Source organism: Ylistrum balloti, unplaced genomic scaffold, assembly GCF_031769215.1.
Source record: "Ylistrum balloti isolate Yb309-2 unplaced genomic scaffold, AGI_CSIRO_Ybal_v1 Utg369808, whole genome shotgun sequence".
Classification (NCBI taxonomy): Eukaryota; Metazoa; Mollusca; class Bivalvia; order Pectinida; family Pectinidae; genus Ylistrum; species Ylistrum balloti.
Window position 1 is genome coordinate 2,417,561 of NW_026781982.1, and position 15,576 is coordinate 2,433,136.

General features: G+C 39.6%; 1 protein-coding gene across 1 annotated transcript in view; it reads right to left on the minus strand.

Moving 5' to 3' along the window:
* Positions 1 to 5,420, minus strand: part of LOC132544749 (serine/threonine-protein kinase DCLK1-like) — a 46,640-nt gene extending 41,220 nt beyond the window's left edge. The window contains exon 1 of the mRNA XM_060208399.1: positions 5,389 to 5,420. Coding sequence (XP_060064382.1) covers positions 5,389 to 5,420 — 32 coding nt within the window. The remainder of the gene's footprint in view (positions 1 to 5,388) is intronic.
* Between the last annotated feature and the right edge of the window lie 10,156 nt (positions 5,421 to 15,576).

Sequence of the window (15,576 nt, forward strand, 5' to 3'; positions counted from 1 at the left end):
CTATATCAAGTACGAATAGGCTAGCCGTCAAAGGATCCTATATCCAGTACGAATAGGCTAGCCGTCAAAGGATCCTATATCCATTGCTGATAGGCTAGCCGTCAAAGGATCCTATATCAAGTACGAATAGGCTAGCCGTCAAATGATCCTATATCAAGTACGAATAGGCTAGCCGTCAAAGGATCCTATATCCAGTACGAATAGGCTAGCCGTCAAAGGATCCTATATCCATTGCTGATAGGCTAGCCGTCAAGTGATCCTATAGCCAGTGCTGATAGGCTAGCCGTCAAATGATCCTATATCCAGTACGAATAGGCTAACCGTCAAATGATCCTATATCATGTGCTGATAGGCTAGCCGTCAAATGATCCTATATCAAGTACGAATAGGCTAGCCGTCAAAGGATCCTATATCAAGTACGAATAGGCTAACCGTCAAATGATCCTATATCCAGTACGAATAGGCTAGCCGTCAAAGGATCCTATATCATGTGCTGATAGGCTAGCCGTCAAATGATCCTATATCAAGTGCTGATAGGCTAGCCGTCAAATGATCCTATATCAAGTACGAATAGGCTAGCCGTCAAAGGATCCTATATCAAGTACGAATAGGCTAGCCGTCAAATGATCCTATATCATGTGCTGATAGGCTAGCCGTCAAATGATCCTTTATCAATACGAATAGGCTAGTCACAGGATCCTATATCAAGTACGAATAGGCTAGCCGTCAAAGGATCCTATATCAGTACGAATAGGCTAGCCGTCAAAGGATCCTATATCCATTGCTGATAGGCTAGCCGTCAAAGGATCCTATATATCGAATAGTAGCGATATCCAGTGCTGATAGGCTAGCCGTCAAAGGATCCTATATCCAGTACGAATAGGCTAGCCGTCAAGTGATCCTATATCATGTGCTGATAGGCTAGCCGTCAAATGATCCTATATCATGTGCTGATAGGCTAGCCGTCAAATGATCCTATATCAAGTACGAATAGGCTAGCCGTCAAAGGATCCTATATCAAGTACGAATAGGCTAGCCGTCAAATGATCCTATATCATGTGCTGATAGGCTAGCCGTCAAATGATCCTTTATCAAGTACGAATAGGCTAGCCGTCACAGGATCCTATATCAAGTACGAATAGGCTAGCCGTCAAAGGATCCTATATCAAGTACGAATAGGCTAGCCGTCAAAGGATCCTATATCCATTGCTGATAGGCTAGCCGTCAAAGGATCCTATATCAAGTACGAATAGGCTAGCTGTCAAATGATCCTATATCCAGTGCTGATAGGCTAGCCGTCAAATGATCCTATATCAAGTACGAATAGGCTAGCCGTCAAAGGATCCTATATCATGTGCTGATAGGCTAGTTGTCAAAAATCCTGTATCCAAGCGTTAGACTAGTTGTCAAAAATCCTGTATCCAAAGCGGATAGGCTTGTAGTCAAAGGATCCTATATTCAATGTGGATAGGCTAGTTGTTCAAGGATCCTACATCACAGTCCAGATAGGTTACCAGGTAAATATAATATATCCAGTACCGATAATTGTTAAAGAATTCTATATCCGGTGTGAATCGAAAGTAATGAAATCCTGAATCAGTATAAGTATCCGACCGCCTGTGTTACCTGTATAGTATATAAAAGGTTAGTGATGAGTTTATGTATTGTCCGGTGTGTCTTTATAAATGTTAAGAACATGTTTGTTCCTTGATTACCTTGACCAGTGATCAATGAAACTCCACCTAGAAGTATTGTCACAGCAACACCATCCCGACAACGACTCGCTGACTGTTCAGTGATCAGAATGTCAAGAAATATCTGCCGATTCCATCATCAGCAATGTCCATGCTTTTATCTAGGATGGATCATAAAAAATCAGATCGTAAATCCGGAATTTGTCAACATCGTCATTCCACCTGTAATGTTGATCATAGATTGTCGATAGATGGCAGGTACTTGTTGTCAATCACACACACATCTAAAGAGTTAGGTCACTGTTGAGTTTGACAGGAGCGTTTCTTTGTCAATGTTAGGTATACCATATGTACATACGTTCAGTTTACGGCACGGGTCTTTCTCACAATATAGACATTATAAAGATCTTACAGGCTTAGCCGAACACTGATGATAAACTAGCGTCAAGCCACACACCTGTGTGTTAATTAAAATCAGAACGGGACTTGACATGTCTATCTCTCATGTTGGATATACCTTACTTAAAAAAATAAACCGATTGATGAAAACATTGTCACTGATGTCTACATCTGTACAATATACATTACTGAATATACCAATAAATGATAAAGGTATTGTATACAGGTAAATTAAACTGATACAAGTATGACATACCGGTATAAAATACAGGTAGGATATACAGGTATGATATACAGGTAGGATATACAGGTAGGATATACAGGTAGGATATACAGGTAGGATATACAGGTAGGATATACAGGTAAGATATACAGGTAGGATATACAGGTAAGATATACAGGTAGGATACACAGGTAGGATATACAGGTAAGATATACAGGTAATATATACGGCTAGGATATACAGGTAAGATATACAGGTAGGATATACAGGTAAGATATACAGGTAGGATATACAGGTAAGATATACAGGTAGGATATACAGGTAGGATATACAGGTAAGATATACAGGTAGGATATACAGGTAGGATATACAGGTAAGATATACAGGTAGGATATACAGGTAGGATATACAGGTAGGATATACAGGTAGGATATACAGGTAGGATACACAGGTAGGATATACAGGATATACAGGTATACAGGTAGGTAAGATATACAGGTAGGATATACAGGTATGATATACAGGTAGGATATACAGGTATGTTATACAGGTAGGATATACAGGTAGGATATACAGGATATAGGTAAGATATACAGGTAGGATATACAGGGATATACAGGTAGGAGGTATACAGGACATAGGGATATACAGGTAGGATATACAGGTAAGACATACAGGTAGGATATACAGGTAAGATATACAGGTAGGATATACAGGTAAGATATACAGGTAGGATAAACAGGTAGGATATACAGGTAAGACATACAGGTACGATATACAGGTAGGATATACAGGTAAGATATACAGGTAGGATATACAGGTAGGATATACAGGTAGGATACACAGGTAGGATACACAGGTAGGATATACAGGTAAGATATACAGGTAAGATATACAGGTAGGATATACAGGTAGGATATACAGGTAGGATATACAGGTAGGATATACAGGTAGGATACACAGGTAGGATATACAGGTAAGATATACAGGTAAGATATACAGGTAGGATATACAGGTAGGATATACAGGTAAGATATACAGATAGGATATACAGGTAAGACATACAGGTAGGATATAGAGGTACTACTACACCAGTATGACATATAATTTTGGATAACATAAACATCTAATGATTCACAAGTAATTTCATAATACCTGTATATACAAATCAATAGTATTATCGGTACGGAAATTAAGGGTCTTTCATTTCGGTCAATATGGTGTTTTATCAACCTGGTAGAAATATACTTACCGAGGGCGAAAATTCAATTCGCCCTTGCTCATTTGTCTACCAGGCCGACAGAACACCGTGCAATCAAATGGTCCCTAATTAATTAATGATATACAGGTAAGTTTTACCATATATGGTATATAAGTAGGTAACGACGCTTTGATACCCAGGCACGGGATCATGAAATAATTAATTTAACATTTAGTGGTCAAAAATGACAGAGTGGTCACTAACACGAATCTAATACCAAATAAATATATGTATAGAACATATTGATTTCAACAGTACTTCACATATGTACCATTCAGCGGTTTAAAGTCCACGACGTTTTTCATCCAGGCACTATACACTGATTTGTTACTCTATAAAATCCAGAGTTTAAATAAACAAAATTTAAACCCATACTATTACACTAGATTGTGTCTACACTATCTATAACGAGGACATGGTATATCAACAGAAAATCGATATGATTCTTGAAATCGATCCCAATCAAATGATCGATTCAGAGCATTAGCTGATTAGGGTCACATGTACACACAAAACTCTTCTAGTGTGGTCCCTCTAGATCTGACAGGTGTGTTATCAGGAAGGTGTGGTCCTAATCCCACAAATACAGAATTACACCTGCTGGCCGGGCACTATATATTTATATTTATCTCCAGAACTTTAAATGTGAACTTTGGAACTATGGTGGCCGTAATATTCAGAGAATGGAATTGGCAATGTAAGAATAGCTGACATCACTACTCATACAAAGAGTAGGACAAAAAATCCCTCAACAGGCATATATATATATATATATATATATAAGTAATTATCGCTTCACTAATTGATAGTCGATATTCTATCATAAACCTCACTTGTTTGTCGGTTGGCTGGATGGTATTTGTTCTGATTTCCTCACGTAGAATTTTCTTATCCTTAGAATCCAATATTGTTCCACGCGAGCTTTTCCTACCATATATGGATACTTCCAATTAGCGACAATCCATCATCTTCATCATCCCCAATCGTCGTCCACTGTGAACGTTTTCGTCAACAATACACACATCGACGTTAAATATCCATAATGTTCATCACTTAGGTTTCATCCCCTGTCATACTTTTATTCCAGTATTCATGCCTGTAGCGGAAGTTAATTCCACCAGACATAAAGCTTCCTCACATGGTATATAGGTCTCCACAAACAGTCGATAGCTCGTTCCATTTGTAATACCGCCAAATCTCTAACAACCAGACACTGAGATTTAATAATAAGCTCGGGTATTTAATTTATCTCCTAGATAAGACCCGAGTATTGTTAAGTTAAAACCAATTTTCTGTCTCCTTTATCATTGGTGTTATAATGAACTACCCATTATAATGACTCCTTAGACAATACTCATCAATTCAATTTCCATAAAAAAACAACCATTTTGTTAAAAACCAATGCCAGTGTTGTCCCTCAAATATCACCAGTTCAACAACAGCATGTCATTGTCGCTTACAACATAACGAGTTCAGTGAACATATAAAACCTTGTGTTGATGTACATTATACCTTTATGTAACTACACAATATTGTCGTTCCTTCTCAGCCATGTCCAACACCTGACACCTCATTATTAATGAACGGTTTGTTTATACTGTAATTAAGATTGGAAGCTGTCGAACTATTTTATAAATGGAACTTATAAATCATTAATTTCCGTTTTTATTCTACAATACGTACCTCTCTACGTAACTTATCCATATCTTATTGAGACACTCTTCGTCAGTCAGTACGATTCTGTGTACAAACTTCTAATAGTGTTGAATTGTTACCTGGACCTAATCAATTAACAGGTATATACACCTTACCTACACGCTTTATCTGCATGTCCGTAACCCATTACGAACTCCAACAATAATATTTCGTCAGAGACACCGGTCAACTCCGGAATGGTATCCCAGCCTGGTTATAAAGTGGTGCGACTCTCTGGCAGTTTTTAGCAGTATGTAACACCCAACATATTGTCTCAGACGTTTTTTGTTATTGTCACGATAATAGCGATAACATGTCTCGATTAGATCAGCTGCTCGTCAATGTACATTCACAAAGTCATAACAATTGAAGCTTGTGTCGATTTGACAAATAACGTCAGAGCTAAACACACCCTGTAAAGTCCTATATCCAGCTTAATGGCGTTACACCCTACTCAGTAATTCTTAATCCTATCCCAGTCACTGACCGTTAACCACTCGACAAGGTCTCTTACACGACAGTACATTTATATACAGACACATATAAAAGATATGATGTTGACAAATAAATTTAAATTCTTACCTTGTTTATTCGAGATTGTCTTCACGTGCAGGCCCCCTACCTTAACGTTTTACAGAGCCTGTTAGCACGTGCCTGTCTCTTTGTCCAGACTCCGCCGGTATCGCTGTGATAGCGATGAGTCAATTCGAAAACGCATAATTTTTCATAAATTACTACATTTCAATGGACCAGATCGATATAGTCTCCAGCACGCACTCTCTCTCTCGGAGCAGGTCGCCTCCGATAATGCAGTCCTCCCGAAAACCCCCGATACTTAACACTGTACAACACTAACACAACAATGTGAGTAAATATTTCGATATCCCCCGCCTTATACATATGGTTAGCCGATCACCCAATACACAAGCAATACCCAGACTTGTGTAGAATTGATCGTAAAATTGGTATTTAAATACTCCCAAAACCTTTTGTTTATTCTACTTAAGAAGAATTGACATTGTGGCTGATAATACGTCGAATGTAACACGTAAAACCAACTCCCGTTCCATTGTAACCTCCGATACACCGATCTAACATGTCTACACAATTCCATCTATACTTCCCCACAATGTTGACAAACAATACACATTTCTAAATAAACAATAAAACTTTTCTTTTATTGTGTTGAGGTACTCAGAGGAGTGTCTGAAAATTACACCTAGTTTAATACACGGATTGGAAGGAGGCAGTTTCTTGTGATAGTTCTGGTCTTGAATGTCTAAATCTTCATATTTGAAGATATGTCTGATATCGATTTAAATAAACAGCTGTAGTTTTATTCTAGATGTTGTTATTTTCTCTATAAAGCGAACCATACATGTTTCGACATCTTTTTCTGTCGATGCTTTCTTTGGTAGTTCTTCGTCAGTTCACGGAGTCGGAACTCCCTGCAAACTTAATCCGAAACCCGGTAACTGAAGATGTAATCCTGTTCAACGTTATAAAAATGATCTCCTACAAAACAGCGTTTTATTGCTGACTCGTCCAATTTGCTCAATCAAACCTTTGACAGAGCTACTTAATGCCAATTTCTCATATGAAATCAGGTTCTTTAGAAGAGAATTTTAGAAATTTCAAAGACCTTTTGACTAATCTTGACGATCAACTTCTAAAAATCATTTCTTCTATATCTACACAACCAAATTCCATACCAATCGAAAAGAACAAACCTTCGTTTTCACGTTATGGTTGTCTTCTTTTCAAAAACACATATGTGGCGGTCCAGAGCGTATTTCGTGGGAACACAAGTCCGAATCAAATAAGACGGAGGAAGAAATCGTCAAAACAATTGGATTTCTGGTTGGCAATATCTTGGTCGAGTTCAGTGATCAATCTTCGAACAGACTTTTGGCATGCCCAACAGAAACAAACTACGCCTCTCTCCTGGCCGACTGTTGTTAGTTTTCATATGAGACTAAATTATCGAGGAGCTCATCAAAACACCACAAAGTCCTTTTCAGGTCGTTCAATTTCAGTTTTAGATATTCGGATGATGTCTGGCTTTTTCACATCAAGAAACTCCTCAACAAAGTCAATCATACTTACCAGAAGTGAAAAACAAATACACAACTCTCTATAACAATGCTTACCTCGATTTTTTCCAAGAAACTACACCAAGTGACAACTTTCCATCATGCTGTGTAAGCATGATGATTTTGATTTCCCTATCGTGAATTTTCCATATCTAGATAGCAACATCCCTAAACCATGGTGCTTGTGATTGCACCATTGCAGTTGACTCGATATCCAAGGGCTTGTATCAAAATGTCCATACATGATGCCGATAACTGGCCGAGGTGCAGGTTGATGTACATTATGGGGAAGTTTTTTCCAGTCGTCATGATATCATTGGGAAATATTCTTCTTTTCCGTTGTACGAGATGTAGTTGGACGTATTTAATACTCGGTAGTATGCCTGAGCCTTGTTTTTTTTTTATTGAAACCGACATTACATGGATGTTGATGAAAACAAAAGACGCTAACCCTTCCGGAACATGTGACCTTTTTCTCCTTGTACGTTTAAGGGTCTTCGTGTCAATATTGAATTTTTGCAAGATTTTCATGAATTCACCGAATCTGAGTTTGAACAAATATTATGTATCTCGGTACTTTCTTTGTTGTTCCTGTTTACAAACGCCACGTGGTCATAAAGGTTACTAAATAAACACACACACAAGGTTTTACTTCGATCGACAACCGGAATTATACTCCCTGATCGGACGTGAATATTCCTCCCATATTCAGACATCCCCAACAAGGGCACCAAGAGAGATTAATATAAGCTGGCATAACCTATTTTATAATCATCATAAGGACACTTTCAAGTTTCCGACCTGCCTCTACCAGCGAAAAACATCTTACTGAATATCAGTTGTTTTAAATGCAAGATGGCGTATATATCGTTAAAATGAAGCAGTGCATTTATACATATCGACGGTGACAACCTCACAGTCCAGGAATGTTATATAAATTTTCAAATCTTTTTACATCGGACTTTTTATCTCATCTGTTTAAAGGTGTAGAATATATCTTCACGCGTGATATACGGGATTCTGCAATTGATATCAACGATTTTCTCAGTAAAAAGATCGTACAATGGCTGTCTGGATTATTTAGACTTGTGATCTGAAACTGTCATTTAGTTAGAAAGTTTTACATAAAAAAACAAACAGCGGGAAGATTAAGATGAGTACGAAAGTATTTGTTTGAATGAATGATGAAAATAATAAAAACGCAGCGCGATTTTAATCAATTTGTGTGACTATTTCCGGTAAACGTACTGCACTGTCTATATAAACACACAGTATAGATGTATTAGTCATGTTTGGCACTCCGTGTCGTTCCATGAGTAACTGTTCTATTGATTTAAATCATTAATTCAAATTTAATTAAAACGTCACGTGGTATGTACGTGGGTGGCTACTTATTATTATTGGTAAACTGTGTAATTCCGATGATATCTAAGGGAAAACCAATAAGTCAGAGAGTTCATTAAACGACGTTTATAAAATGTAATCTTTGTCGGGTAATAACCTCAATATAAACTCGGCTGGCATTCTATGATGAAGCAAACTTACAAAGTTTAAGTGTCATTTTAATCTAGATTTTTTTTTTCATTTCAAAAGCCATGTATGTTACAATTAAAATCAATGAAGACCTAACTGTTTTATCCCTTGTCCCAATACTGTTGAATTGTTAAAAATTCAAATATTGTTATAGATATTGTTAAAAGAACATTTTCTGTTGCGTTCCTGCGACAAGTTCTGGATGTGATATACCGTATGACGCTACACTACAAAGAAATACACAGTGAAATACACCAGCTTCTAGATAGAAATCCTTACTCTTGCCTACGCTTGTAAACCAGCAGTAAACCTTACTAGACAGTTAGTGTTCGGCAGTCACCAACATGAACTTCCAATATACGACATGGTGATGGCAACACTAACATGTAACACCAACAGAACGGCGATGAGACAGCGCCTTATTAAAAGTCGAGAAACCTGTAAACAACCGGCGACAACAAGTACTAGTGCTGGTCAGCAGTTCTAAACGGCAGTAAGTCGATGAAAACAGCTGACAATACGGGTCTCTAAGCGACGTTAAGGTATTGAACCCAGACGACATAAGGGGTCTCTATACGGCCTAAACACGTTAAGGTACTGAACCCAGCTGACAAGAGGGGGTCTCTATACGGCCTAAACGGCGTTAAGGTATTGAACCCAGCTGACAAGAGGGGGTCTCTATACGGCCTAAACGGCGTTAAGGTATAGAATCCAGCTGACAAGAGGGGGTCTCTATACGGCCTAAACGGCGTTAAGGTATTGAACCCAGCTGACAAGAGGGGGTCTCTATACGTCCTAAACGGCGTTAAGGTATAGAACCCAGCTGACAAGAGGGGGGTCTCTATACGGCCTAAACGGCGTTAAGGTATTGAACCCAGCTGACAAGAGGGGGTCTCTATACGTCCTAAACGGCGTTAAGGTAGAGAACCCAGCTGACAAGAGGGGGGTCTCTATACGGCCTAAACACGTTAAGGTATAGAACCTAGCCGACAAGAGGGGGTCTCTATACGGCCTAAACACGTTAAGGTATAGAACCTAGCCGACAAGAGGGGGTCTCTATACGGCCTAAACGGCGTTAAGGTATAGAACCTAGCCGACGGGGGTGCCTAAACACGTTAAGGTATTGAACCCAGCTGACAAGACAGGGTCTCTATACGTCCTAAACGGCGTTAAGGTATAGAACTCAGCTGACAAGAGGGGGGTCTCTATACGGCCTAAACACGTTAAGGTATAGAACCTAGCCGACAAGAGGGGGTCTCTATACGGCCTAAACACGTTAAGGTATAGAACCTAGCCGACAAGAGGGGGTCTCTATACGGCCTAAACGGCGTTAAGGTATAGAACCTAGCCGACGGGGGTGCCTAAACACGTTAAGGTATTGAACCCAGCTGACAAGACAGGGTCTCTATACGTCCTAAACGGCGTTAAGGTATAGAACTCAGCTGACAAGAGGGGGGTCTCTATACGGCCTAAACGGCGTTAAGGTATTGAACCCAGCTGACAAGAGGGGGTCTCTATACGTCCTAAACGGCGTTAAGGTATAGAACTCAGCTGACAAGAGGGGGGTCCCTATACGGCCTAAACACGTTAAGGTATAGAACCTAGCCGACGGGGGTGCCTAAACACGTTAAGGTATTGAACCCAGCTGACAAGACAGGGTCTCTATACGTCCTAAACGGCGTTAAGGTATAGAACTCAGCTGACAAGAGGGGGGTCTCTATACGGCCTAAACACGTTAAGGTATAGAACCTAGCCGACAAGAGGGGGTCTCTATACGGCCTAAACGGCGTTAAGGTATAGAACCTAGCCGACGGGGGTGCCTAAACACGTTAAGGTATTGAACCCAGCTGACAAGACAGGGTCTCTATACGTCCTAAACGGCGTTAAGGTATAGAACTCAGCTGACAAGAGGGGGGTCTCTATACGGCCTAAACACGTTAAGGTATAGAACCTAGCCGACAAGAGGGGGTCTCTATACGGCCTAAACACGTTAAGGTATAGAACCTAGCCGACAAGAGGGGGTCTCTATACGGCCTAAACGGCGTTAAGGTATAGAACCTAGCCGACGGGGGTGCCTAAACACGTTAAGGTATTGAACCCAGCTGACAAGACAGGGTCTCTATACGTCCTAAACGGCGTTAAGGTATAGAACTCAGCTGACAAGAGGGGGGACTCTATACGGCCTAAACGGCGTTAAGGTATTGAACCCAGCTGACAAGAGGGGGTCTCTATACGTCCTAAACGGCGTTAAGGTAGAGAACCCAGCTGACAAGAGGGGGGTCTCTATACGGCCTAAACACGCTAAGGTATAGAACCTAGCCGACAAGAGGGGGTCTCTATACGGCCTAAACACGTTAAGGTATAGAACCTAGCCGACAAGAGGGGGTCTCTATACGGCCTAAACGGCGTTAAGGTATAGAACCTAGCTGACAAGAGGGGGTCTCTATACGTCCTAAACGGCGTTAAGGTATAGAACCTAGCTGACAAGAGGGGGTGTCAATACGGCCTAAACGGCGTTAAGGTATAGAACCTAGCCGACAAGAGGGGGTGTCAATACGGCCTAAACGGCGTTAAAGTATAGAACCTAGCCGAAAAGAGGGGGTCTCTATACGGCCTAAACGAAGTTAAGGTATTGAACCAAACTGACTATACAGTACCGCGTGTACCTGTTTCTAAACTATACAGTACCACGTGTATCTGTTACTAGACTATACAGTACCACGTGTACCTGTTTCTAGACTATACAATACCACGTGTACCTGTTACTATGCAGTACCACGCGTACCTGTTACTATAAAGTACCACGTGTACCTGTTACTAGACTATACAGTACCACGCGTACCTGTTACTAGACTATACAGTACCATGTGTGCCAGTTACTAGACTTTACAGCCCCACGTGTACCTGTTACTAGACCATACAGTACCACGTGTACCTGTTACTAGACTATACAGTACCACGTGTACCTGTTACTAGACTATATGGGTGGTCGGGTGGCGCAGTGTTAACGCACTCGCCTTTCACCTAGCCGACCGGGGTTCGATTCCCGGAACGGACGTGAAAAGGTAAGGGGTCACCTGTCCGACCGCGTGGGTTTTCCCCGGGTACTCCGGTTTCCTCCCACAATAAGGCCCCTCGCGCGCTTACATCCGGGCCAACAAGAGTGATTAGTATAAGTTTAAATAACTTGTTTCGCAATTGTTGTAAAACAAATAAAGTTTATATATTTATATATTTATATACTAGACTATACAGTACCACGTTTACCTGTTACTAGACCACACAGTACCACGTGTACCATTTACTAGACTATACAGTACCACGTTTACCTGTTACTAGACTATACAGTACCACATGTACCTGTTACTAGAATATATAGTACCACGTGTACCTGTTACTATACAGTACCACGTGTACTTGATACTATACAGTACAACGTGTACCTGTTACTGTACAGTACAACGTGTACCTACTACTAGACTACACAGTAACATGTGCACCTGTTACTAGATAATACAGTACCAAGTGTACCTGTTACAAGACTATACAGTTCCACGTGTACCTGTTACCAGATTATACAGTACCACATGTACCTGTTACTAGACTATACAGTACAACGTGTACCTGTTTCTAGACCATACAGTACCACGTGTACCTGTTACTAGACTTTACAATACCACGTGTACTTGTTACTATACAGTACCGCGTGTACCTGTTACTAGACCATACAGTACCACGTGTACCTGTTACTAGACTATACAGTACCACATGTACCTGTTACTAGACTATACAGTACAACGTGTACCTGTTACTAGACTACAGTACCACGTGTACCTGTTACTAGACTATACAGTACACGTACCTGTTACTAGACTATACAGTACCACGTGTACCTGTTACTAGACTATACAGTACCACATGTACCTGTTACTAGACTATACAGTACACGTACCTGTTACTAGACTATACAGTACCACGTGTATCTGTTACTAGACTTTACAATACCACGTGTACTTGTTACTATACAGTACCGCGTGTACCTGTTACTAGACCATACAGTACCACGTGTACCTGTTACTAGACTATACAGTACACGTACCTGTTACTAGACTATACAGTACCACGTGTACCTGTTACTAGACTATACAGTACCACATGTACCTGTTACTAGACTATACAGTACCACGTGCACCTGTTACTGTATAGTACCACGTGAACCTGTTACTAGACTATACAGTACACGTACCTGTTACTAGACTATACAGTACCACATGTACCTGTTACTAGACTATACAGTACCACGTGCACCTGTTACTGTATAGTACCACGAGAACCTGTTACTAGACTATACAGTACAAGTACCTGTTACTAGACTACAGTACCACATGTACCTGTTACTAGACTATACAGTACCACTTGTACCTGTTACTAGACTATGCAGTACACGTACCTGTTACTAGACTACAGTACCACGTGTACCTACTACTAGACTATACAGTACCACGTGTACCTACTATTAGACTATACAGTACCACGTGTACCTGTTACTGTACAATACCACGTGTACCTACTTCTAGACTATACAGTACCACGTGTACCTGTTACTGTACAGTACCCCTGTACCTACTACTAGACTATACAGTACCACGTGTACCTGTTACTGTACAGTACCACGTGTACCTGTTACTGTACAGTACCCCTGTACCTACTACTAGACTATACAGTACCACGTGTACCTGTTACTGTACAGTACCACGTGTACCTGTTACAGTACAGTACCACGTGTACCTACTACTAGACTATACAGTACCACGTGTACCTGTTACTGTACAGTACCCCTGTACCTACTACTAGACTATACAGTACCACGTGTACCTGTTACTGTACAGTACCACGTGTACCTGTTACTAGACGATACAGTACCACGTGTACCTATTACTAGACTATACAGTACCACGTGTACCTGTTACTGTACAGTACCCCTGTACCTACTACTAGACTATACAGTACCACGTGTACCTGTTACTATACAGTACCACGTGTACCTACTACTAGACTATACAGTACAATGTGTACCTACTTCTACTGTACTAGTCTCACATGTGCCAGCTACAGCTTTGACATTTCAAAGAGAACATTCTAAAAAAATTACATCACGATCTTCATCCATAAAAACTGAAAGGAAAGCACTTTCTGTTGTAGTTGTAGAATGGCAGATTTATTTAAATCTCAGCTTGACATACATAACAATGCACAAAAGATATCAAAAGGACTGACTTGAACTTAACTTCATCAAAAAAAAAAGTTGTATCTTGAAATAAACCGATTCACAGACCTGGTCTTAATATCACAAACGCCCTCTAGTGGCCAGTACAAAGGTCTCAAGTTCTCGTGGATATTTGTGAAAGTTAAAGGATAGACTGAGACTGTAAATCATCAACCTGTTTCATAGAGAAAACACATAGACAATCTACACATTGACAAATACATTTGAAATTTTTTGCCAAACTCAAAGAAAAACAAAAGAATTCTTACTCTCTGAAACAAATTTCTAAGGAAAGTTTGTGAAATTGAGACGAGGCCATTTACTTAGAGAGTACATACATCAATCAACTTAAAGGTCAGTACCAATACCAATGGTTTGGTAGTGGACAAATGGTCCATACAGGAACCAATTATGTAGAATTAAGATCACAAATCAAGTAACTCACCTCAATGTTACAACAGTTATCTCCCTTCGTTACATGTGCTAAATAAATCAACAATGGAAGGTCATTATTCTGTGATGTATCTATGTTTAACCTATAATTCATGCATTCAGTGTTGATAAGTATAGAAATGTACACAGGCATGTTATGTATATTTCATTAGAATTTCCAACCATTATATTTAACTAAAAATAAGCCGAAATATATTCAACTGAAAGATACATATACCTTATACTAATTTCAAATCCATACTAGCAACAATTCATTAATTCCAGAATATAATTCGTGAATAGCTTATCATAATTTTACTATCCAGTATAAATTTTCTGTTGATGATCACAGGGGCTTGTGTAGTGATATATATAAAAAGACATATATATATATATATATATATATATATATAGCATTCAATTATCAATGGTTAATTCATTATTTGTCTAATTCCTGTGACTTTATAAAACAGACAGAACTAAAAGATGATATGCTGGAGTAATGATGGTAATATTTGTTAAAGCTTCACATACAGCCTGATGTATACCTGGGAAATTTTCCTCCCTAAGAAATTCACACCTCACACTGATGAAATTCATACTTAGCCTATCAAATTGTAGCCCTGCACAGTAGAAAGTACAGAAATATGTACACTAAGGAATTTTCACTTGTCACATCCATAAGGTGAATAAGGATGAGAATCAACTGGCGAGTATTTTCCTGTATACACTGTTTCAATAGCCCTTTTGGAGGGACACAGGATAAATGTAGTTTATGTGATACAGAAAAAACTGTGCATGTACAAAATCTCAACAATAACAGATTAAAGAACACAAGTAACTGAAACCTCATTAACACAGTGTGTGTGACTATAACAACTTAGGTATGAGATCAAGTTTACTTCCTAACTGAGAAACACCATCTGTTGTTTGGAGGTACTGAACAGATTTAATTTAAAGCAGGTACGAAGTCGGACATG